This window comes from Dipodomys spectabilis, unplaced genomic scaffold (assembly GCF_019054845.1).
Source record: "Dipodomys spectabilis isolate Male_0828 unplaced genomic scaffold, ASM1905484v1 ptg000190l, whole genome shotgun sequence".
Classification (NCBI taxonomy): Eukaryota; Metazoa; Chordata; class Mammalia; order Rodentia; family Heteromyidae; genus Dipodomys; species Dipodomys spectabilis.
The window spans coordinates 1,379,297-1,404,559 of NW_024870867.1; the positions used below are offsets into that span (position 1 = coordinate 1,379,297).

A 25,263-nucleotide genomic window follows, 5' to 3' on the forward strand; every position below is an offset into this window, starting at 1 on the left:
AGAAATGTGGGTAAACTAAACCAATTAATGTGACACTAATTTACTTTCCTTCCTTCCCACCCCCCCACTCCATCTGTGGAATATTGTGGCTCATTGTTTTAAAATCACATATCTCATGGAAAGTCATAAAACCAGAAGGTAAATGAGATTAAACTAAGAATGAAAAGGCAATACAGTATTGGAATTAAGTTTATATGCTCTCAGAAGCTATAGTCTCCTGGTCCATAAATAGGTGTATTTGCTACAAGAGACAACCTTGACATTGAGTCATTCAATAAGTATGGCAGGCATCACTCTATGTACCTTCTTACTAGGGGAGGAATAGTGACAAAATCTGAAAAATACATAATTCTCTAATGATGACATTTAGTCAAAGCAAAGGTAATGAAGTCAGAAAAAATGGTTATAAATTAATTTGTGTTCAGTGATTCGTCATTCTGTGCTTCAGCATGAACATGCACATACACATGCATACCAAGGACAATGCATATTTATCAAACATTTTATCTCATTACTATGAGTAACTAAAACTACTTAAGAAAGTCTACCATAAAGGTTTTATATGTCAATTTTTTTCTTAGCCTAAGCCAACTTTTATGCCTAAACGAATTAATCTGTTTCATTTTTGTTTGTTTGCCTTGTTTTAGATTACAGAATTGTTTCTAGATTTGCAAAGGAAGTTGAATTTCAGTATCTACCATAAACAGCATATTCATTGGCTTTCTCAAGAACAAAAACACCTGTTATAGTTTCTTGTTGATGGCTGACTTTATATGAACATTTGGATGAAAAGTAATGTTTGCAAAGATAACACAGAAAATACTCAAAATCTAAACAGCAGAAATTAAAACAAAAATCCCAGAGAAAATCTTAAAAAAATGTAAAGAAAAGTGCATTGGAATAAGCCCATTGGAAGAATAGTCCTCACTAACCAAAAGGACAAAATATATGTTAATGAAGAAATCTGAAATAAGACCCAAGAACAAACAGTACATTCCTCTAATACAAAATACTGCTGCTAATACTGGAGCACTTTTCAAATAAGACAATAGGATACATTTATTGCATATCTCTGAGAACACCTCAAATCTTACACATATTTAATTTGTTGTTCAAATTTGGTGCAAGTACTATCTTTTTTTTTCTCTCTAACTCCAGAGAGCATCTGGCATACTGTGTAAAAATAATGCAATGATTTCCTACTTTCCACTAGCTCAGGAGATTTTCTGATGGTCAACTGGGAAGCTGGGAGAGGTGATGTGAAGAAACAACTAAGCTATGAGAACTCATTATCACCTTGGGTACAACGTTTGGCTAAACAGCTGTAAGGACTTGAAAGGCTCTTTTGCTAAAAAACACGAACTCTTCACTTGAGCCTTCAGCAGTTTCCTTTGCTATCATTAACTTTGTGTCAGATGCCTGCTCAACTCACTTAGCATTAATCACCTAAGGAGTATCTGTCTAAAAAGACTGGACAATTCAAATATTACATACTGTTTCTTGTTCCCTTTTAAGACTGAAGCCATTAAGATAAGAGAAAGATATTTGAAAGATGCTAGAAATAGGGAACCTTGCAGGCAGATCACCCTATAATGAGATCATCTCCCTTTAAGTGGAGCAATTATCCCTGAGCGGACCTGTGGTTGCCTCCCAAGAGCAGGAACAATCACCTTACTTTGGGAACTGAATTGTTCCTTCAAGATGCTTTCTAGTAGCTCTCAGCTCCTGGAATAGTCAGACCTGAAGTAATGATCAGTTGGACCCTGCTTTGACCCAGACCACTTGACTATGCATTCTTGCATCCTTGCATTTTTGTTCCTTCTCCTTACTACCCTGGGACCCTTGTTGATGTTCAGTGTCATACACTGAACAGTGAATGTCTTTCTAACCTCACCATAACGCGTGTCTGGACTCTGGAGGCAGAAGGCTTGTTGGGAAGCACTCTTCAATCCCCACTCACGCTGTCAGGCTTCTGGACTTAGAACTTACATGACACACAGGACAAATAAACCTTCCCTGAATATTGTATTATTGTTTCAATTGCTTAACAAACACATTTTAGCATTCACTTGCATCTGACTGTAGACAACTTATTTTATAAGCATCAACATGTACCAATATAAACTGATATGTCTCATTCCTACTTTCTGTGAAAGCCATATTTTTATAGTGTCCCTTTTCTAAATTCCATAAGAGCCTTATTCAGAAAGCTATGGCCTTTTATTTTGCAAGAAATCTAAAAATGGATTTGTTAATACTAATTGATCTTTACATCTCTTACTACTCTAATAAGAAAGGCAGATAGTTTAAATGACACAGACTAAGAAAGTAGTTTATGTGTTTTTTGAAAAAGAAGCATTGGTAAGGGAGACTTTAGGACTTAGGACTTTATCAGAAGAGACATAAATTTAAATCATTCTCCATAAGAAAAAATGTAGTGCTTTCTTTTCCTTTCTTTTTCATTACTGCCAGGGTTTGAACTCAGACAGCCTCATATTTACTCGGTTGGTCCTCTACCACCTGAACTATGATTCCAGCCTGACTTTTTTGTCTGTTCTTGCTAATACTGGGGCTTGAACTAAGGGCCCCCATGTCTTTTGTTCACGGCTAGCACATTACCACTTGAGTCACTGTATAGTCTGGCTTTGTAGTAATTAACTGGAGATAAGAGTCTCTAGAACCTTTCTGTTCAAGTTGGCCTTTGAATGGCACCTCTCAGATCTTACTCTTCTAAATAGCTAGGATTACAAGCATGAGCCACCAGCATCCAGTCAGCCTGGCTATTCAGTTTTTTTTTGAAGATGGAGTCTTTTGGACTTTTCTTCCTGGGCTAGTTTTGAACTGCTCTCTTCTGGATCTCAGCCTCTTGAGTGGCTAGGATTAAAGCTGTGCGTCAACAAAAACTATCTTAGGGTTTTCTTTTATTGTAAGATGCTGAGGGTTTTTAAAAAATATTTTTAGAAAATATTGTTATGTTTGTGTTTCATTCACAGAAACTGAGTTTTAGAAATAGCAGCAAATTCTTTCATTAAATCAGAACCAAATTACTAATTTCAGTATTAATGGTTAGCTTTGACATGTTTAAAAAGGGTACAGAGTACTTAATAGACCTGTCTCCAACCCTGGAATGAGCAACTGTTCAGGGAAATGGAATTGTTCAAAGGTACATTTTCTTTCTGCCAATCTGTGAAACAGAATATAATTATTCTCTCTTAATGAATCTCTCAAAGAGGAACAATCTTTCAGCACTTGAACAGGTAAGATATAATGATAACGGGAGCAGCTTTGTAAATAAAGGATGGAATGACATTGTTATTTTGTGCCATATTATGGGATAATTAGAATAACACAGTGTGGCATTCATCAGGCATTTGAACTTTCTCAAAAAAGCTCCCCGGGGCTCATTTAAATTAGTCATGTTTATCCATAGAGATTTTTAGCCTTATTTCAAATGACTGTCACCTTACAGTATGCAGACCTCAACATTTAGCGTATGCAATCTTATTAATAGCTGATGCTGTAGAGCAGCCAATAGACCCTGCTTAAAGCAATCTAATAATAAAAAAGTCTGACTTTATGAATATGCAGTTTATCAAAGGAATAACAATGCAAGTGTTTTTATTAAGCCAGAAGGATGATTATTCGGTGTAGAGAGAATGTAATGTATATGAATTACATCCATTTCCACAAAAATAGAGTGGGCAGATTCTGTCCAAGAAGCTATCATTCAAGTGATAATTAGCTCTTTATAATAAAAGACTATATTTACAGAAACAAAAATTCAGGACAGTGGAACCTATTAGCAAGTTACTTTGGTTAATTCAAATTTGTTTGAAAGGTAATTAAGAGGATGGTAGGATTTGACTCTTTTTCCAAACAGGACTTTAGATGGTCACCTCACCAAGCACCACTTGTAGTTATGTAAATGTGTGCACTGAGAGTCAGGTGCTACAATAAAATCATAAAATATATTTATAAATAATGGAAGCCCTTTCACAACTGATATATACTAATGGAAACTATATTTATGAAACTATATTTATAAGTAAATCTAAAATAAAAGTTTATTATATCATTCGTCTTACTTAAAAATCTATGAATGATCTATCATTCTTCAAAATGGTGTCATGAAGGTATCACTCAATCAGGTTTTCTTTTGTTCTTGATGTGAAAGAAATATTTTAGGGCAGTGGGATAAAACAGAACTATAACTTATGTTTTAAGAATTAATGTAGTTGGTTTTGATTAATATAATTGATTTGGCTAATTCTTTCATGTTTGCAATTCAAAAATATCCTCCCTAATTTATTGTCATTTTTCTGATGATAGGAAAAGTCATTTCCCAGGGATATCAATCAACTGAGACTAAAATCATCCATTGTTCTTAAAAGGGAAGATTGTTATAGCACTTTGTATTTTAGTATATCTATATGGATGGCCTCGGATTTGAAATACTAAAAATTATATTATTACTATGTGAATGTATGTTCCACAAGTGCTTGGTTAATTGAAGCTTACACTATCAGTCAATATTTTTTTTAATTTGAAAATCTGCTTTATGTTTTCAACATTGCATAAGTTAAATCTACTTAAAATTTTCATTTAATCTTAATCTGAGTATACATTTTTTTCTCATATATGGAAGTTACATCCAAAGTATACAGGAATGTATGCATATATGCTTGATCAAAGTGACAAAAGTATAGCATATTCAAAGGTGGGAATACTCCTTTGGAAATTAGCAGACAGCTTAACACAATGAATGCCAGAAAGTTAAATCATGTCTTCTTTGAGTTGCAGAGAGGGTCTAAGAAGAAGGGGTAGACAGATGGAAAGAGGAATGTTGGGTAAATACAGCCATAAGACTCCATGTGCCTAGGTGAAATGGAATTAGAAAATGTGAGGAGACTTGTGTGCATGAACAGATTGGGGCAGGAGAGGATGATGGAAGGGATGACACTGATTAAGTTCCGTTGTACACATAAATGAACGTGCTAAATTGAAACCCCTATATACAACTATTTGTAGATAAGTTTTTATAAAATGTGAACTTTCCAATATGTTTAATGGATATAAGACTAAACACGTATATCACACACAAATGAGATGATAATGTTAGCACTGATATCAAACATAACATCTATTAGTAAATGACATATTACAACATTCATAATTTTGTTCTCTGAAGACACAATTTAAGCCAACACTATACATTTCAAAGGATTCATTATGGAATTTGTCATTTTGAAGTGTTTTGAGGTGTTTTGTCTTAGAAGTCATATAAACTAAACAATCTGAGCCTTAGGCAAAGACCCCAATTAAACAAATTTTTCTTCTTCCCATGAGCATAGCAGATTGATAGCTAGACCACAAATTTTTAAAAATGTAATTATTATTAAAAGTTCCTTTTTTCAGTTTTCCCCAGATTCACTTATTCTGCAATTTCTATCTATTGCTTTGGATTTTTTCTGTTTTTAAAATTTCCATTTGTTAAGGGGCACCAGTGGCTCACACCTGTAATCCTCGTTACTCTTGAGGCTGAAATCTATGAATTGCAGTTTGAAGCCAGCCTGGACAGGGAAGTCTGTGAGACTCTTACCTCCAATTAGCTACCAAAAAGCCAAAAGTGCTGCTGTGTTTTAAGTGGTAGAGCACTAGCCTTGAGCAAAAAATCTCAGGGACAGGACTCAGGCCCTGAATTCAAGTCTCAGGACCAGCACGCACGCACACACACACACACACACACACACACACACACACACATTCAGTTTGTTTTTAGATATAAACACTTAATGCTAATTATTTTATTCATGTATTCGAAAACAAATTTTTTGTGTTGAAGATGCAGCTCAGTGGTAGGGCACTTGCCTAATGTGTTTGAAGCTATGTGTTAGAAAAAAAATAACAAAAAGGAAAGACAGAGAGAAAGAGAGAGAGGCAGACAGAGACAGAGAAAGAGAGAGGTCTTTCTGTTTAAATTATTATTTTGCTATATGAAATCCAGATTTTTGTTTTCTTTGAATATTTGTACAAATGAGTTTCAATTTAACTGGCCCATTTTTGAGTACAAGGTATCATGATCAGTGGCACGCCTCAGACCCTCCCTTACATTCTTCTTCTCTTATATTCTTCATGGTTCTTTTGTATTTCTGTAGAGAAAACGGACATCGGGGAAGTGGATGTACTTGTCACTAATGCTGAGCATGTGGCTGTTATGCTTCTGGAACTGGTTTTGTGAGAAGATTTTTTTTTGTCGGTCATGGAGCCTGAGCTCTGGGCCTGGGTGCTGTCCCTCAGCTCTTCCGGCTTTTTTTTCTGCTTATGGAGTGCTGAGGAATTGAACCCAGGGCCTCATGCTTGCGAGGCAAGTACTCTACTACTGAACCAACTTCCCAGCCCTAAGAAGGTTTCTGAAGTTTGGGAAAATAGGCTAGCGAAAATCTAAGGTGCTATCAACAGAAGTTAATGAGTAATTTGTTGGGAATGCAGACCAAAAAGCTGATTGAAAAGAGACTATTCATGAAGCTGCAGGACAAAAACTATTGGGAATTGGACTTGATATTATTCATTTAACATAGTACCAAAGAATTTGCTTGCATTTTTTCTCTGTTGGGGGGGGGTGCTTGCTGAGATTAAAGATGATAATAACTCTGGGAGAGGGAATTTCAAGCTACTCTAATGTTCAGACAGTAACATGTTTTGTGCTAACTGCTTCTAGACAGTTTAAATGAAAACTGGGAGCAAAAAGCAGAGAAGAAAGACAAAAAAAATGTAGTTTGGTCAGAAAATCCAATGTTAAGTTGGGCTAAGGAGGATAGAACTCAAAGATTATGATTCTTAGAAAAACTCACAGTCAACAAAATGAATCCCAAGAAACTGGCTCTTGAAAGGTGTCAGGGGAGGATTTTAAGGGGGAGGGGGGTGAGTTAGAGGAATGAAGAGAGGAAATGCATGTCCTATGAAACTCAGAAAATTTAGGAGAAAGGAAGGTTGGGAAGAGTGGACGAACAGGAAGAGTGGTTGAATGGTAACTACTTGGTATAACTACTTAATGTTAATAAACACAATTTTTAAAAAGGAATCCATGGTTTCTGAAGAGATTAGTGTCATTAAAAAACTATATACATTGTATTGGGGCAATGGGAAGATGACTTAAGGCCATTTAAGGTATTGTTCAGGTCTTGTCTATGACAGGCTCAAGACTATGAAGTACAATTAATTTAAAAGACTTTCTCTCACACAGGACTTTCTGGAGAACTGTTTCCCCTGGGTTCAACCATCCAGACACTCAGAAATCAGTGTAATCAATGTAGCCATGGTCAAGAGGGTTTAATTACTGATCAAATAGGCACCAGAACATAGCATTCTCCAGGTGATGCCTGATCTCTCTCTCTCTCTCTCTCTGTCTCTGTCTCTGTGTCTCTGTCTCTGTCTCTGTCTCTGTCTCTGTCTCTCTCTCTCTCTCTCTCTCTACTTCTAGGCTGCTATGATATGAGCTGTTCTCTTCTATGTCCTCCCTACCATGATGGACCTCTTTAATCTATGAACCCAAGTGAATTTTTGCTTCCTTAAGTTGCTTGGTATTTGGTTTCAGGGTTGTGAAATTATAGCCTGAATGCCAACTTTTGGTTTTAAATTCATTTTGTATCAGACGTAAAAAAATAATCTGACTGTTAGCCAAGGGAGACAGGTACAATAATAATAACTAACAATGAAAAAGATATTTCATTCAGCTCCAGAAGGGATGGATACAAGGACTCATTAACATTATTCTCTAGTTTACCAGTTGTTCCTAAAATATTTATTTATATTTCTAGTTTGCTCCAAATCTCAAGATATCTAACATCTTCTCTGAGGTTTTTACAATTGCCTTATGAATAGAAACCTCAGAAATGCTTGATAAAATAGGTTTTTATACAAAAGCCAGAGCTCAGAAAGACCTGCCTTTTATTTTCAAAATGCCCTAGATTTTAGATATATAAGAAATACCTTTTATTATGTAATTTTTATTGTTTTATAAGCCTTAAAACCATGCTCATTTTGAAAAATATCAAAGTACTTTCCCATGAAAATACCCAGAGATATTAGGTAACTTACATTGCAAATAGCAATTTTGATATATTAGGTAGTTTTATTAAGTATGTGCTATTTACATTATCCATTGCTGAAACATGTCAAGGGAAGGAGCTTAAAAACACACAATTAGAAACTCATTTTGAGACATTCCTTAAAGGTTACTAGATAGAAAGTGTTTGGATCTACCTATTTTTCAACCGATGGAATTATCACGGTATTAGTACATGCGTATGTGTTTTGTGAAATGCAACATCTCAAAATGCCATGATCTTTTTTTCAACAGTTTTAACATCCAGGTATAATAATGCTGCATAAAATCTTTTTCTTGTTTCTAAATTTAATTGATTTAATCACTGAATTAAAATGCTTGGAAATTGTTCTGCTTGTTGAAATCTGAATGCCAAATACATCATCTACAGTTCTAAAACGAGTATTACATTTATATTTAGAGACCTTAAAACACTGTCTTCTAGATTACCCTAAATAACCCAGAGAAATGTCTAGAAAAAAATGATAATAATGGATAACAACTGCCCAGCATTATTGATTTGAATATAGAAAGTATCAGTGCTTTATTATTTAAATTGTCTTTGTGCAATAATTTGGATGGTATAATAGCTAACACATACCGATGAAAATTACCTTCTAGATTCACCACCATCATTTTAAAGAAAAACACTTTGGAATTACTTCTTTTCAGAGACTAAACAATTCCAATTTTTGTCAATCTTTCAGAGATACTCGTTCTCTCTTTGATTCTTATTGAATAATTTGATTGGAATTGAATTATTTTCAGTGTGATTGGCTCACGCCTATAATCTTAACTAATCAGGAGGCCGAGATCTGAGGATCACGGTTTGAAACCAACCTGGACAGGAAAGGCTGTGAAACTCTTATCTATAATCAGCCAGCAAAAAGTTGGTGGTGGAGGTGAAGTGGTAGAGTGCCAGCCTTGAGTATAAAAGCTCAGGGACAGTGCCTAGGTCCTGAATTCAAGCCTCCGGACTGGTACAAAAACAACAACAAAGAGCTTTCTTTGCCTCAAAGAGAAGACAATTGTAATGCTAAGAATATATAAAACAGTTATGCTTTAATATATTCATCTATGTACCTACTTAACAATCTGGTCTTTCATCAGTGAAAGTTTGTTGGACTTTGTGAAATTTCAACCAGATAAAAGATTTAGCATTTATAAATGGGAATGAAATCATTGAAAATTTCCTTGATGACATAATACGTTAATTCGTTTTTAAGATAAACTTTCCTATGACAAGTACCTGGCTAGCTGTATCAATGTGCAGGGTAGACAGGCACCTATTTAATGAGGTTTCAAGCAGGAAGTCCAGCTGCTCCTGGCACCACTTCCCTTAACTTCTGGCAACTGCTTGAAACTCTATGGTTTGAATGTAATTACTCTGAATCGGTAGTTGTCAAACTTCTGAAAAAAAGCAGTAATAGACTTGCTTTTCCCCAAATAAGACAATATTTCAAGGACTTGTAACTAATAGAGAAATCAGAATTTATTTACACAAATACATTTCATAAGTTCATATGGCCAACATTTCCAGTATATTCAATCTAGAAGAACAATAAAGGTATATTGTTGAAGGCAGTAACAGTATCTGTCACTTTGCTTTTCAGTTGAGTGCTATTGGGACCATACTGATAGAGACATACACTAAGCAATATGACTTTCTTCTATCTTATGTGGCCATCCTGTTTTGTAATGGAAAGTGACCTACATCAATTTATCTTTTCAAAATGTAATTAATTAGAAGAAATAGCTTATATTCTTAAGTGGTCTTAATTCTTTTGTTTAGATTATACTTTACAAAGATTCCTTTTTTAACATTGTTCTAACGTTTTGCCCATACAAATTTGTGATATTATTAGCTGCCTCTTTCAGAAATTCATCAAGTTTAAGTTACATAGATTTATATTTTACTTCATACAGAACTGAAAATCTCAATCTTATATCTGACTTGTAAGCTGCAGCTATGAATAAATTTGAATCAAATCATCTACAACAAAATATGTGCTTGGTATATAAGATAGGACAGGACTATTACTTTTTGGAGATAGTTAAATAATATAGTTTTTCTTTATAAGAAAAATTGCTATTAAAAAGTGACCTTTATTGGCATTGTCAGCCAGGTGGCTCATATCAATAATCCAAGCTACTAAGGAGGCCGCAATCCAGAGGATCATGATTCCAAGTCAGCTGCGGTATAAAGAAAAAGAAAAGTCTACAAGGCTCTATCTCCACCCAACCAGGAAAAAGGTGGAGCTGGAGTTGTGGATCAGTGATACAGTGCTAGCTAAGCAAGCTATGCTGGCTCAACATCCTAAGTTCAATCCCCTCCCCCCCCGCCCCCGCACATAGACGACAAGTATCTGGCAAGGTTCCTATATATATGCATATATACATATGCATTATATACATATTTACTTATATACTTATATACATATCTACATATACACATGTGTGTTTGTTTGTTCTCATTTTGTTGTACTATCACATATTGCTGTGTTTGGTTCTTTGCCAAATAAAAGTACTTGAATTTTCTGGTGTTTAAGTTGCATGGCTCACATGAGCTATGAAGTTCATGTATCTATTTGTACAATTATCCTCTTTAAAAATATGCAAAGGGTTTCACTTAATATAATTTTTTCCAAGTCTTTCCATTTCCTAACAAATGGGGAAATGTCATTCTTTCTGATGGAGGCATAGAATTCCATTGTGTATATATACCACATTTTCTTGATCCATTCATCTACTGAGGGGCATCTGGGTTGGTTCCATATCTTAGCTATGGTAAATAATGATGCAATAAACATAGTTGTGCTGGTAGCTTTAGTGTGGTCTTGTTTGTAAACATTTGGGTAAATGCCCAAAAGTGGGATTGCTGGGTCATAGGGGAGCTCTATGTGAAGTCTTTTGAGGAACTTCCATACTACTTTCCAAAGTGGTTGAACAAGTTTACACTCCTACCAACAATGAAGTAAGGTTCCCTTCTGTCCACATCCCCTCCAGCATCTGTTGATATTAGAGTTCTTGATTTTTGCCATGCTAACTGGGGTGAGATGGTATCTTAATGTTGTTTTAATTTGCATTTCTTTTATGGCTAGGGAGGTTGAGCATTTCTTTATGTGTCTATTAGCTATCCTTCTTTCTTCTTCAGAGAAGTTTCTCTTTAAGTCTTTAGCCCACTTATTTATTGGGCAGTTGTTTCTTTGAGGATTTGTTGTTGAGGGATTTAATTTTTTAAATTCCAAGTATATTTTAGATATGAGACCCTTGTCTGTTGTATGGCTAGTGAAGATCTTCTCCCAATCCATGGGCTTTGGTTTCCCTTATTTGCAATATCTAGTATATATATGAGTCAAGCAGAAAAGGTCAGATTAGGTGATGTTAGGAAAATGAACCCTAAGATATGTACTTAAATGTTTTTTTTCTTTCATTCATTTGTTTCTAACGCATTTATAAGATTATTTCTTTGTTGCTTTGTATGTCCCTCCCCCACAGTATAACCCCTGCTTTCACTGTATTTGATGTTGGTATAATTTGTGGAGGGGAAGGGGAAAAACAAGCCATTTAAATAAGGATACAGGTGGACCCGTTGCAGCTACGAGAAGTACAAATTGTCATGTCAAAAACGAACTTTACAACTTTGGTGGGCGGGGCAGGATTGGGTGGTGGGGGGGAGAGGCTGGGAAGGGATGAGAAGGGGAAATAAAGGAGGAGGCTGCAATGCTTGATAAGAAATGTACTCATTATCTTGCCCATATAATTGTAACCCCTCTGTACAGTATTTTCATAATAAAATATAAATAAAATAAAATAAGTGAAAAAAAGGTAAAGGGATCCTCTTTTAAATAGCCACAGCAGAACTGTAAACTTTTCAAACAAGGTCTCAGTAATTTATTCTGTGTATGTGTGTGTGTGTATGTGTGTGTATCTCTAAATGTTTATATGTGGGCATGTGTTTCTAGTTTCACATTCATTAATTCATCTGACTTAGAAAACCAAGGAATGCAAGAAAAAGTCACCTTTGTCTTGTAGCTTCAACTAATAAATTGAAAATAGCTACTATGTCATAGAGTTTAGTGTATTTTTATTGAAGATTAAATGTATACATATATGCTCCAAAACATGGCAACATATCTAAAATCAGATTTTACAGAAGTGCTGAAGAATTGCAGTTATACCTCAGTAGAACACCATATAAAAAATAATGTTTTAACTGAAGGCCTTTAGTTCTTTTTAAATGCAAATACCCACCACTTTTATCTGCAATCAGTCATTTATATATTAATGTTAATGCATTTATTAGACATCTTTCTCAGGTTAATTTAAAAGAGGAGGTGATGATGATGAACTCAGCAACTGTAGGAGACTGAATATTCAGTCTGGAAGCATTGAAAAATCAAGGATTACTTTATAGTTCTTCCTAAAGACTGTGCTGCCTATATATAATATATTCATTTATATTTATAAACACACACAAAGAAAATACATACTGCATTAGAGGAATGTGAGTATGAATATGTTTCAATTACATCTGGATACCATAATATATTTCAATGGAATGATAAAATTACTTATCATTTTATTGAACCCTGAATTGACAATATAATTTCCAACCAATGCATCAATTAAAAATACTCTTATATGAGTGCTCCCAAAGATTACAAACAAGTAATTTGCAGGCTGTCAGTCCATGTATTAATGTATTACAGATTTAATATACCAGCTTCAGTACCTTTAGTCTATGGCATATATTTAGGTAAAGGAAAAAATGTGTAAAGTTTTATATCAAAACAATTTTTTGACTAGGTGCTGATGGCTCATATCTTTAATCCTAGCTACTCTGGAGGCTGAGATCTGAGGATTATATTTCAAAGCCAGCATGGGCAGGGAAGTCCATGTGATTCTTATCTCCACTTAACCAGTAAAAAAAGCCAGAAGCGGAGCTGTGGCTTAGTAGTAAAGTGCCAGCCTTGAGCAAAAATTGCTAAGGAGGAGCACTCAGGCTCTGATTTCAAGCACACTAAAATAACAACAACAACAACAACAACATAATAATAATAATAATTTATATCTCCCACATATACTTAGTTATGCTTTGTTTACCTCCATCTGTAGTTTCTTTCCCCCTAAAGTTTAGAAAATAAGCAGTCATTCCAAAACTATATTAAAAGTTTGGTTGAAGCTTCTGACAAGTTTTACAGAAGCGTATTAGAAATATTAATAATAAATAATATAAGAAAATGCTTTCTGAAAAATAAATATATGTATTTTTTCCTAGAAACAAAATATATCTTTCCTGGTATATTTTCTAGGTGTAAAATTAGTAACTTAATTATAGATTAAAAATGTTGCCATGTAAATGCCTGTGGCAATTTTGTGTAAATTTGAAGTTTATTTTGATTTGAAATAGTGACTTACATACTAACATCACAAAAAGTTGAGTGCAATCAAGCGTAAGCATGCTTTTGTTATTGCTCATATACACACTTCAAAAAGTGCATAAAGAAACATGCTGTTTGCAGTTATTTCTTTTTTTTTTTCCCTCCCCTGGTTTATTCCCCATTGTCACTGTTTCAGATTTCGGTACCCTTTGTCTTATATGTGTTTATCTGATTTGGGGAAGGGCGGGGAACCAGAAATGGTGGGACAAAGGATGAACCAATGCAACAGCAATTCTCACTAGACACTATGTTGGAAATGAAATTTACAATTTGGGGGCAGGAGGGGAGTTGATGGGAAGGAAGGCAGGAGAAAATGAGGGAGGGGCAACACTGTTTGAAAAGAAATGTACTTATTACCCTACTTATGTAATTGTAAAGCCTCTGTACATCACCTTTACAATGAAATAAAATAAAAAAGAAACATATTCCTGAATCACAACTTGTATCTTCGCACTTTCTCCTCTCTCAGAATGCATGAAAGTTGGCTCTAAGATCCACAGTAGAGAGCAAAGACAGAAGGAAAAAGAGAGCTTTTCCTATGAGAGTCTGTGAGAATAGTTATGGTATGATTTATTTCAAATGGGCATTCCTGAACACAGCTTATAAACAGGAGGGAAGCCAAGAAAGCAGTATGACTCTTACAGGGTTTCTCTGTTTATATAGATAAGTGAATACATTGATACAGATATTCATGTAGGTGTGGCACAGAGAGGTATTTTAGAAAATCAATAGTGGAAATAGTAGTTATCAGCTGAGCTTCCAAGGACTGTGTCCTCATGAATAACATGCCCAGTGTTAGTAGATTGTAATATAGTACATGTCATATAGATATAATATGAAATATTCAAATTAAAATTATATATATATATATATATACATATATATATATATATATATATAATATAAAGCCTGCATCCCAGGTGCCGTTGGCTCATGCCTATAGTTGTAGCTACTCAGGGGGCTGAGATCTGAGGAAAGGCCTTAATATTCTTATCTCCAACTATCTTATCTCCATCACCACAAAACTGGAAGTGGTGATGTGGCTCAAAGTGGTAGAGCACCAGCCTTGAGCAGAAGACCTCTGGAACAGTGCCCAAGCCATGAGTTCAAGCCCCACGACTAGCAAAAAACAAAACAAAACAAAATGAAACAGAAAAAGCTGCAAAGCATTTTCTTTGTATGTATTATTTCATGTTTTTTATAGTAAAAGTATTTCTAATGCAAGAAGCAATGAATGTGGGTGTGTAGATATGTACCATATATATATCATGTATATATTATATATGTGTATATATAAAGTTCTTGAGTTTGGTTTTAGTATGATCCTAAGCTAATCATAATAGAAAACAAGATCAAAAGGAACTTAGAAATTTATTAATCATACACTTAATTTATATTTAATTACAAATTCCATATTAATAGCAATAACTTATTAATAATCATATTTATTTCTCAATATTTTATAGAGGATAAACATAATATTTGTCTATGTATTTCTCCCTCAGAATGCTATCTATTTATACAGTTGGATTGCTTTCTGAGTATAGCTATTCTGAGTAAACCACGTCATCAGAAGATTGTAATAAGCTTTTCTATGTGTAATACCTAACACTTATTTTTGTCAGTCTCATTTATACCAAAGTCCATATAAGCAAAGTCCTTGTTCTCTGCTGAAATTTGAATCTATTACACAAAGTAGAGACCTATTGTTTCCCATCATCAGGTTCATTGACTATCTTCATATTTTCTACATTTCTATTTCTATTTGGTTAATTCACATTTCTGTTTACATATGCTGAGTGACTTCTTCATATTTTGTCTTTACCAAACAGTTTAAACATTATGGTTTCTAATTTCAAAATACCATTGATGGTATTGACAAATTCTAGAAGGTAAAGGAAATATTTCAGCTTCAAATACATAAATCATGGGAACGATCATTGTTTTAATATTTTTATTCTACAATTTATCAAGAATTAGGTGTAACCCCAATATGAACTATATTACACAGTACTGAGAAACTTTCCCGTAGCTCTTGTATCTACAAGTTCTTTGTTCTCTGATATTAACTTGCAAGAGGAACAACAGTAGAGAATCAAAGCTTGTTGTGAGCTATTCAAACATCTTCCTACTTTAGGTAAAAGTGATAAAAACATATATAATTTCAGAATCTCCAAGATATAAATGTACCACATTGTATCTGGTAATATGAGAAAACTCAGCTGCATAATGTTCATTTTAATAGTGCAAGAAAAGATTTTTTTTTCCTTTTCAAGATAGCATTGAAAAGCAGAATCTTAAGCAAGTCATGCAGTGAATTGTGAAGAACCTTACCTTGACTTGCAAACTTTAACTCTTTGGCATCTGTGAGGGTGGGCCTTTTGTCAGACCCTTTCTTTTCTATTCTCCGATGGCTTCTTCTTTTCTTTGACTCTCCCCAAAGATTGGAGCCTCCATGCATGCTCGGTATATTCAAAATAGCTATTCCTTCCAGAGAGATGTTTATTAAATCTATCTGGACTCCGTCACACTGATCAGTAAAAAGAAAATAAAGATAATACAGAAATTTTAGGTTGTTTTGTCTTTCTTTGGTTCCTTCCCTTTGATTTCCTTAGTTTTTAATAAGAACCTTCACATTTGTAATCTTATCATTTCTAAAAGAGCTCTTTCAAGGACACTTGAAATGTTTACCTTAAATGTCAACATAAAAGATAAAGCAATCATTAATAATCTTTCAATAATGATCAAAATTAAATCACTATCCTTGTTTACAGAAAAACCTTCAAGAGAGAGACATACATTAGTGCCTACTACATTCCACTATGTTATGGGAAGGTTGAAACTGTGATGTGTAGTAAAATTTCAGGCAGAAATTTTAATAACTGTTGACTGTTTAGAACTTACTGCAAGGAACTATTAGGAGAAAGCAAAGAAATTGAATTCATGAGTCATGGTTTCCCTTTTCTTTTGGGGAAAACAACAGTGGCTTGAAAGACTTGTGAAAAAGAAAGCTAAAGTACAAAATGTCAAGTCTACATGTTCTCAATCACTTTGGAGTGGCTAAGAATGGTTTTGGAGTCTAGACAAAATTCTAAGAAGGATATCCAGAGCAAGGTAAGCATAGTCTTACAATGAATATGAAAGAAATGAGGAGAGTGTCATTAAAAGAGATTATCCATGGAAACCTTACTCTACTCTAACATTGCTGTCATAAAGACTTTGAGAAAAGTTTTTTGTTTTTTTTTTTTTGGTCTAATGTCAAAATACTTTACTGCATTTGAAATAAATAACTTACTAACACACAGTGCTTTGCTGCAGCCAGAGTGATCATGTTTAAATTTTTAAATTTTCGGTTCATGTTTGCTTATGGATATGTAGAAAGTGACTTAGCAATGCTATTTTGTACTTTTTAAAAATGTGTGTACTATTATGGGGGCTTGATTTCAGGGCTTGGATGTTATCTTTTATCTTTTTTCTCTCAAGGTTAGCTCTCTACCACTTGAGCCAGACCTGCATTTCTGCTTTTCTGGTGGTTAATTGCAGATAAGATGTGCATGGGCTGGCTTTGAATGGTGATCCTCAGATCTCAACCTCCTGATAGTTGGTATGAATCATGGGTATTTTATACATAGCTGTTGAATATGTATTTAGTCATTGGGTATTTTAAAAAATGATTATTATTAATTTATTCTAGAAATTATCCTATTTTTCATGATGTATCAGTATGAAGAGAGAGACACTTATAGCTCATTGTCTAAGAAATAGATTTGTTAGGATTAAGTATGTCACAAATTGAAGCACTGGGGCATGTCTTATGACAATTAATTATGAATAGTAACATCATTACTTTATACAGAAATCCAGACTTTTAGGCTTAGGACAAAGCAAGGCTCAGCCAAAATAATAGCAAAACAACCCAAACCATCTCTTTTTTTCTACATTCCCCTCATCATTCTGAATTAGCATTATGACTTGTTCATCAAAAAAGAAAAATTAAAACTGTGGTTAAAGCAACACATCTTGAGCGTACTTGGCAGGGGTAAAAACAAATTTGAGAAAAAGAGCCAACTTTTCTTTCAATTTGCTTCAATGAGGGTGAAACCAAGCACTGGATGATGTATTTATTTTTTTCCCCCAGAAACAAGTGATTTTTCTTCCTTTTCATGTATTAAATTAAGATTTCTTTCTACTGAAAAATTCTGCTCATGTGTATACTCACTTACCACTATATATTCTAGATAAACAGATATTAATTTCATAATTAAAAGTAATCTTGTGTAAATACCCTGCAGGCCTCAATGAATCAAACACATACTGTGTGTCAGGCCTCCCACTGTCTTCAAGTGGAATGTACTGGCTGGATAATTAGATAGTACATATTTTTTAACCTTATTTGCATGCATATTATATCTTTTGCACACTGACAAGCAGCAGTAACAACAAAAGTCAGATTACCACAGGGAATTCCCACAAAGAAGTCTTCATTCCTTATAATTTGCAGCCTAAATTAAAATAATTTGATCTTTGACAAGGATGAAATGTCAAGCAGAAGGGGGTCCTCTACAAGCCACGGCCTGTGGCTTCTGAAATCTGCCTAATTTATGTCAGTCACTTCTTAATACATATTTAAGTATTACACGAAAAAGATGATAAATATGCAATCTGACACCTTTGGTATTTCCCTGCTGTTAATTTATAAAGGTCTGGCTTCCCCCAAACTGACTAAAATCATTTAAATAACAGAAGAATTGTGAAATAAGCCTGGAGTTGGGGCCTGGCTTCCATTTTCACTCAATATTGAACACAGCAGGTAGTCCACTAAGACAATTATTTGACTAGGCCTTAGAACCCCACTGTGACAAGTTACTTTCAGAATTAGTAAAGGAAGATTCCTTTGTTCATCTGCAGAAAAGGAGAGCAGAAGTGCAAATAGGCTTTTTATTTTCTTTTTAATTGAACTAGTGTTGATATGGGTGACAATGAAAATCACCAGTGAACTCATGTTTCCATATTCAGAGTCATGGCAAGTGTAGAACACAGTAAGAAACTCTCCAAGAAGTGAAAAAAAAAATCTCAGGGAACTGCCAAGAACCAGGACTGATAAAGAACACTGATGTTCCTTTGAAAGCCGGACCATGAACTTAAATAAATAGCTATTTATTAATGGTTTGTTTCCAGTAGTTGTGACCTCAGGCCACCTTCCTGTTTGATTTATTGTTATGTTCACTGGTCTGGAAAGTTTCAATGCTAGTACTTGTGGGGACAAGAATAGAGCCACCAGTTGAGTTGATGAAAATGAAATCTGGGGTGAAGGTTATGAAATATAAACAAGTGATCATACTGTGTCAGATACTATTCTCATATAATGGGAGGATTTATGATTTTTCAAAAGGTAGTTATAGAAGAATAGCATATAAAAGCTTAAAAGCTAACAGCCTTAGTTCTAATAGCTCCTGATATTTTTATTATGCCGAAAAAGTCATTAATATATAATATTATGGGTACAATCACAGAGCAATGCCGCTTGCTACTTTTTGTAAAGTTTTAAAATGGAAGGTTGTATTCCCCAAACCAATTTACCTAAAAGAAAGCTTAGTGTATATATATATATATATTTTTTTTTTTTTCTCCTAATGTATTATCAATCTTATTGTAGAAACTTTGGAGAGGTTTAAGTACAGTTGGGTTATCTGATGAGATACAATTAATGATCAGTTGTAATTTTTTTTCCATAATGAGTTGGCTCCTCTGTTAAGTCAGATAAAAATTATTCATAACTTTACTCAATGAAACATAAAACACCTTTTTATAGGTAATCTTAATATTGGCTCAGGGACTTAATATTGGCAGGGACTAATGGTGAGAAATAGTCCCATTACCTTTAAGAATTCTGGTTCCCAGGTTACGGGGTGATAAAAAAAAAATCTCATCTTTCAAATTTTCATCACTGATGTTGTGTCCTTGATTCTGTTCTTGTTACTTACTCATTCTTGAGATCAGTTAGGTTTGTAGAAGCATTTAATTGTTTGGATGAATCTCTACATTCAAGGATGAAAATTCTTTTATTTTTGCCCCTCTTTAGAAGTAATTACTTTATTCTTTTTAAAATTTACATCAATTAATTATACAAGGGATTTCATCTTACTAAGTCCATTTATGCATACAAGGTTTCTGGTCATAATCACCCCTCTGCCATTGTCCCTCCTCCTCCCTCCCCCTTCTCAAACCAGTCTCATTAAGTTTTCTTGTTCCACTTGGAATGAAAATTCTTGATGTTTAAATTTATCACCTTTTCTGGTCTTGCTGACAGCAAAAAGATTTTAAGAACTACAGTAAGGCTTTCTCATTCGCAAATTAACTTCAATACTAACAAGAAGGATGGTGACCTTTTGCTTCCTTCAAAGATGCTGACCTGCGATTCTTTTTATTTTTTTTTATTTTTTATTTTTTCCATTTTTGGCCAGTACTGAGTTACTGGGTTTGAACTTATGCCCTCTTTTTGGCTTGTTTGCTCACAGCTGGTATGCTGCTACTTAAGCCATGCCTTCAGCCTGCATTTTTTTCTGATTAATTGAAGATGGAATCTCAAAGACTATTCTTCCTGGGCTAGATTTGAACCTGTATAGTTTATCTCTGCCTTGTGAGTAGCTAGGATTACAAGAGTAAGCTACCAGCACCCAGCTAGGTGTTAAACAGCCATACATCCTTCTTCCAAAATATTTTAACATAAACTTTGTTTTCAAAATGTTTTCTTGTAATATTAAAGCCTTTTTATCTACTTTTAATGTGCCACAATAAAGTTCGAAGATAATTGAGATTTTTTAATTAAAATGTTTACTGTGTAAATCATTTTTCTTTGTATATATAGTTTTGAGTGATTTGTTGTAAATTGTTATCTTTCTTTCTACACATATTTATATTTTATATAAATTTCTAGTTGATGTGTTTCTTTACATTTAAACATTTTGGCAGAAATATAATTCTTTTTTCTCCTCTTATCCCATTAAAGAAAAGGTTTAACTCACAATGGAAATTTAACAGTATCTCTCTCATTCACAGTGTTTTGATGAAGATGATATTAGTGCATTCACACTGCTTAGTATCTCTCATGAAGTAAAGTTAATAGGAAAATCTTTGCTAATATTGTTGTGAACTACTATCCCATGATGTTTATTTCATCCCAAACATGTGCTCCCTTTGGAAAAAGATCCCTATAGAAAGGAGGAGTATGAAATAAAAAGATAAACAGAAAGTGGCTCGTTTTAAAGAAAGCCACCAATAAAACACACATTCATTGCTCGAGGTTCTGCTGTTACTAACATGGTTTATTCCTTATTATATATTTTTCAAACCTAGTTGGTATGACGTTAGGCCACATAGGAAGCAATAGCAAGCAGAATCAAATTTCCGAATTACTGTTTTTGTTATATTTAATTATAAAGTAACCTTGAGGGTAGAAAGGCATATTCTACTAATATGATAGACTAGATTCATTAAAATGTGAGCAGAGAGGGATTTGCATTGCCAGACTTGTGTTCATGTGTGTGCATGCACACACGCCTACGCACGCACGCGCGCACATACACACACACATATACTTCAAGATATTCAATAATATAATGAGGAGTGTGCACAAGGCCGACTCCATTACACCTGCTACTGTTCTTGTTCCCAGAACAAACCAGCAATGAAGAACCAGAAAGCCAGATGTTGAAAATATGTAGAAATACGACTCAAAAGAACTTAGTTCTCACACAGTTTTCTTGAGAACATCCCAAGTAGTCGTTTTATCAAATGTAAAGCTGTGTAGAATAAAACAACTCATTTTATCACCATTAAGGAAGCTAAAAATCCCACAAACACTACCCAATGTTTTCTATATGTTTTCATTCATAAAATACTCTTTCTACATAGTATCACACTTCCCTGAAGGTTTTTTTTAATTTGTACTGATGGCTTTTCAGCCTGTGTTTACGGATAGACTAACAGAAGGGGAGAAGCAAGAGCACTTAACATTTCTAGCTATAGTCACCCCAAGTTATATCTCTCCATATATTTTAAATTTTGGCTTCTTTACAGATGTTCTTTGAGCATAGGTTTCTGAGAATAAGAAATGCCCTAAATCTGTACAAAGTAGTTTTGTTTTGAGCCAGGTGATGCTTTCTGACTCATGCCTATAATCTTAGCTACTTAGGAGGCTGATATCTGAGAAAAAGAGTTCTAAGCCAAAGTTAGCTGGGGAAGGAAAGTCTACAAGGCTTTTATCTCCAATAACCACCAAAAAGCCAACAGTGGAGTTGTGGCTCAAGTGGGAAAGTATCAACCTTTGGTGAAAAAGCTAAGGAACCATACCAGGCCCTGAGTTCCAGTTCCAGTCCCAGTCCCAGCATATACATATACACCACCCACATACACACATACACACACACTCACACACACACACACACACACACATACATACACACACACACTCACCAAAACAATAATTTTGAAGGTTAAAACTGTAGTTAAATAACTATATATGACAATATATAATTTTTTTTGTCATTCATGGGGCTTGAACTCTGGGCCTGAGCGCTGTCCCTCAGCTCTTCAGCTCAAGGCTAGCATTCTACCACTTTAGCTACAGCACCACTTCCAGTTTTCTGGTGGTTTATTGGAGATAAGAATTTCACAGACTTTCTTGCCCAGGCTGGCTTTGAACCATGATCTTCAGATCTTAGCCTCTTGAGTACCTAGGATTACAGGTGTGAGCCACTGGTGCCCAGCTTTAAGTAAATGTTTAAAAATATGTAAGAGATATAACTATATACATTCCTATATTGCATATTATTTAAATATATTATAATTAATATGAGATGTTATTCATGATTATATCAATATGTAATATATATGCATAGATATATCATCATGAACAAAAATCATAGAATGTTCATGTTGAACTCCCATGCTTCACCTTCTGTGATCATATTTCTTTCCCATATAATTATCTAATTCATTTATGAAAGCTCTCCCTATTCCATAATTGTCCAGTCTACTTCTAGTGTTCATTTCCGATCACAATGAGTTAAAAGCACAAAATGATTACATTGACTAATATCAATCTGATCATGATGATTAATAACAATAAATTAAAACATAAGATATCAGGAGCCTTACAGAGCTATTATAAACCTATGTCAACCATAACTGCTTTGCTTACCAAATTATTACCTTAATATCTTACCATATATATATATATAACCTTAATTTTTTTTTTGCCAGTTGTGGGGCCTGAACTCTGGGCCTGGGCGCTGTCCCTCAGCTCTTCAGCTCAAGACTAGCACTCTACCACTTGAGCCACAGTACCTCTTCTGGCTTTTTCTGCTTATGCGGTGCTGAGGAATCGAACCCAGGGCCTCATGCATGCAAGGCAAGCGCTCTACCACTGAGCCACCTTCCCAGCCCTACCACTAATGACTTTTCTATACAATTTGTACGCTTACTTTTACAAAGAAAAGTGTCAAAGCATATATTTTAAAATTTATATCACTATCCATTCATGCAATATTTCTTGATCATATCAGTGAATTGTTAGCTACCCATGCTTCATAATTTGGTTCCTTTGATTTTTGTTTATCAATTTACTAAACATGTAACTTTTACATTGTTTTAATCATTGAAATATTTCATTATGCCAGCCCTTTTAATTCTATATGTCCAAAATTTTTGTAGGCCTGTCTGCGTCAAGTCTTTTTTAAATGTCTTTATTTATTATCTTTGCTTGCTTTGTTGGCAATTTTCACTTCCTATATATGTACCTGTGAAATGGCAACCTTGGGAACTGAGAAAAGCTAGCTAATGAAAGGGAATGGAATTAGAAAGTGTATACTTTAACTTTTATTCCTGAAAATAAGTATAGTTTTAGTGAGCTGTGTTTTAAAGGTTCTGAGATATGAGACCTTAAGAAGGTTTTTTTTAAAAATTTGTATCTTGAAACTCTTTTTGGATTTATCCAATATTTTCTTTTGTCTGACATCTTCCGTGTATGCTTTCTTCTACGTTAAATAACTCATACCCCCACTTAACTTTATAATTTTGTTTCAGACAGCTCTACATGCTCTGTGACTGTTAGAAATGATGTTTTAGAGTTTGTGTGTATGTCATTACACAGACGGTACCATCAACATAATAACAACCACATCATACAATTGTAAAAGCAGACTCATTTTCTTACTTCTATTTCTACTGATTCATGTAGCTTCTTGCAGGTTGCTGAGAATGTTTCAGATGTGCCAAATTCAAAGTACCAAAACTTGTTCTTCATTCTGAAAAAGGAAAGAAAGGAGCAGCTCAAACGATTATCGGTAACAGAGGGATATTTTATTAAAAATGTCCTGACTCTGTCTTGAAGAAGTAACAGGAAAGGTCTGAAGACATGAAATACCCAAAATATAGTTGGATGATCACATAATTTCCAAAGTTCAAATGGTGGCATCAAAGCATATGGTAGTCTCTAAATAAATTCTAGGATGTGTTTGCATGTACTGTCCAAGGAAATTTTAAGGATATGTTTGTTTGGTGGATTCAAGTGTATCTTTGACTTCTCAATTTCTTAGTTGATCTCAGTTTTTAAAATGGTTTTTGTACATATGATTCTTGTGTCTTAAACAACTTGATTATAGAACTAGCTACACTAATCCTAAAAAAGATTTAAGAAAGAACATATTCTGAGCTCTTCATGGGAAAAAAAGACAAAAGGCTTATATATGCTGAATGTTTGTACACAGCTATGTGTTGATTAAAAATATGATTGGATGGCATATTAAAAAGGAAAAGTGGTCATCTATAAAGCTAATATTTAGTAAGTTAAAATTGCCATAATTTAAGAATATAAGAAGGAAGTCACTATATTTAAAATTATTTTAAATTTATTTAAAATAATTTAAAATTATTTTATTATATATTTATATAAAATATAAATATTTTAAAATAATTTTAAATATAGTGACTTCCTTCTTATAAATGATTTTAGGAAATTAGCACCCAGCACGAAAGAACAAGGTAAGCTCTAATAATATCAATATAAACAAAATTTGCAAAGAAAAATTTAAAAGGATTCAGTTTTAATTGTATTTGTGCGTGTGAGAGAGAGAGAGAGAGAAGAAGAGAGAGAGAGAGAGTTAGTCTTAGGGCTTGAACAAAGGTCAGGAGCTTGTCCCTGAGCTTTTTTGCTCAAGTTAAACAACCTACCACTTGAGCCACAGTACCAGTTCCATATTATTGGCAGTTCATTGAAAATGAGTCTCACTGACTTTTTTCCCAGCTGGCTTCAAACCATGATCTTGGATTAAAAGGGTGAGCCAATGTACCCAGAGACTTCAGTATATAAGCTTAAAGTTTGGTGTACATTTTTCTCCTATAAAACATGGTCACATATTTGTCTCTTCATACCAACTAAATTCAATTTATGATCATTTAATATAGCTTTATTGAAGCTGAATAGATCTTATATAATCCAGTAATGGATTAAAAAATTCAATTTATGTAAAATACAGTTTTAAATCATATACAATTTTAATAAGGTATCATGCCACTAATTAAAAGAAAATGTAGATAGAGCTGTACAAAATATTTTCATATATAGTCAGAAACTTTTATTATAGTATTAGAATGTTTTTCATGTGTACTTATTATTTGACTTACAGATATTGTTATCAGTCTGTCATATTTAGG

The 25,263-nt window shown here is 34.1% G+C and overlaps 1 protein-coding gene across 6 annotated transcripts in view; it reads right to left on the reverse strand.

Moving 5' to 3' along the window:
* The window catches only part of Dgkb (diacylglycerol kinase beta), a 547,855-nt gene that overhangs the window by 129,820 nt on the left and 392,772 nt on the right, over positions 1-25,263 (reverse strand). For all 6 annotated transcript variants that reach the window (XM_042695805.1, XM_042695804.1, XM_042695803.1 and 3 more), the window contains 2 exons: positions 23,765-23,855; positions 15,883-16,078 (listed from right to left, as the gene is read on the reverse strand). In XM_042695805.1, coding sequence (XP_042551739.1) covers positions 15,883-16,078; positions 23,765-23,855 — 287 coding nt within the window. The remainder of the gene's footprint in view (positions 1-15,882; positions 16,079-23,764; positions 23,856-25,263) is intronic.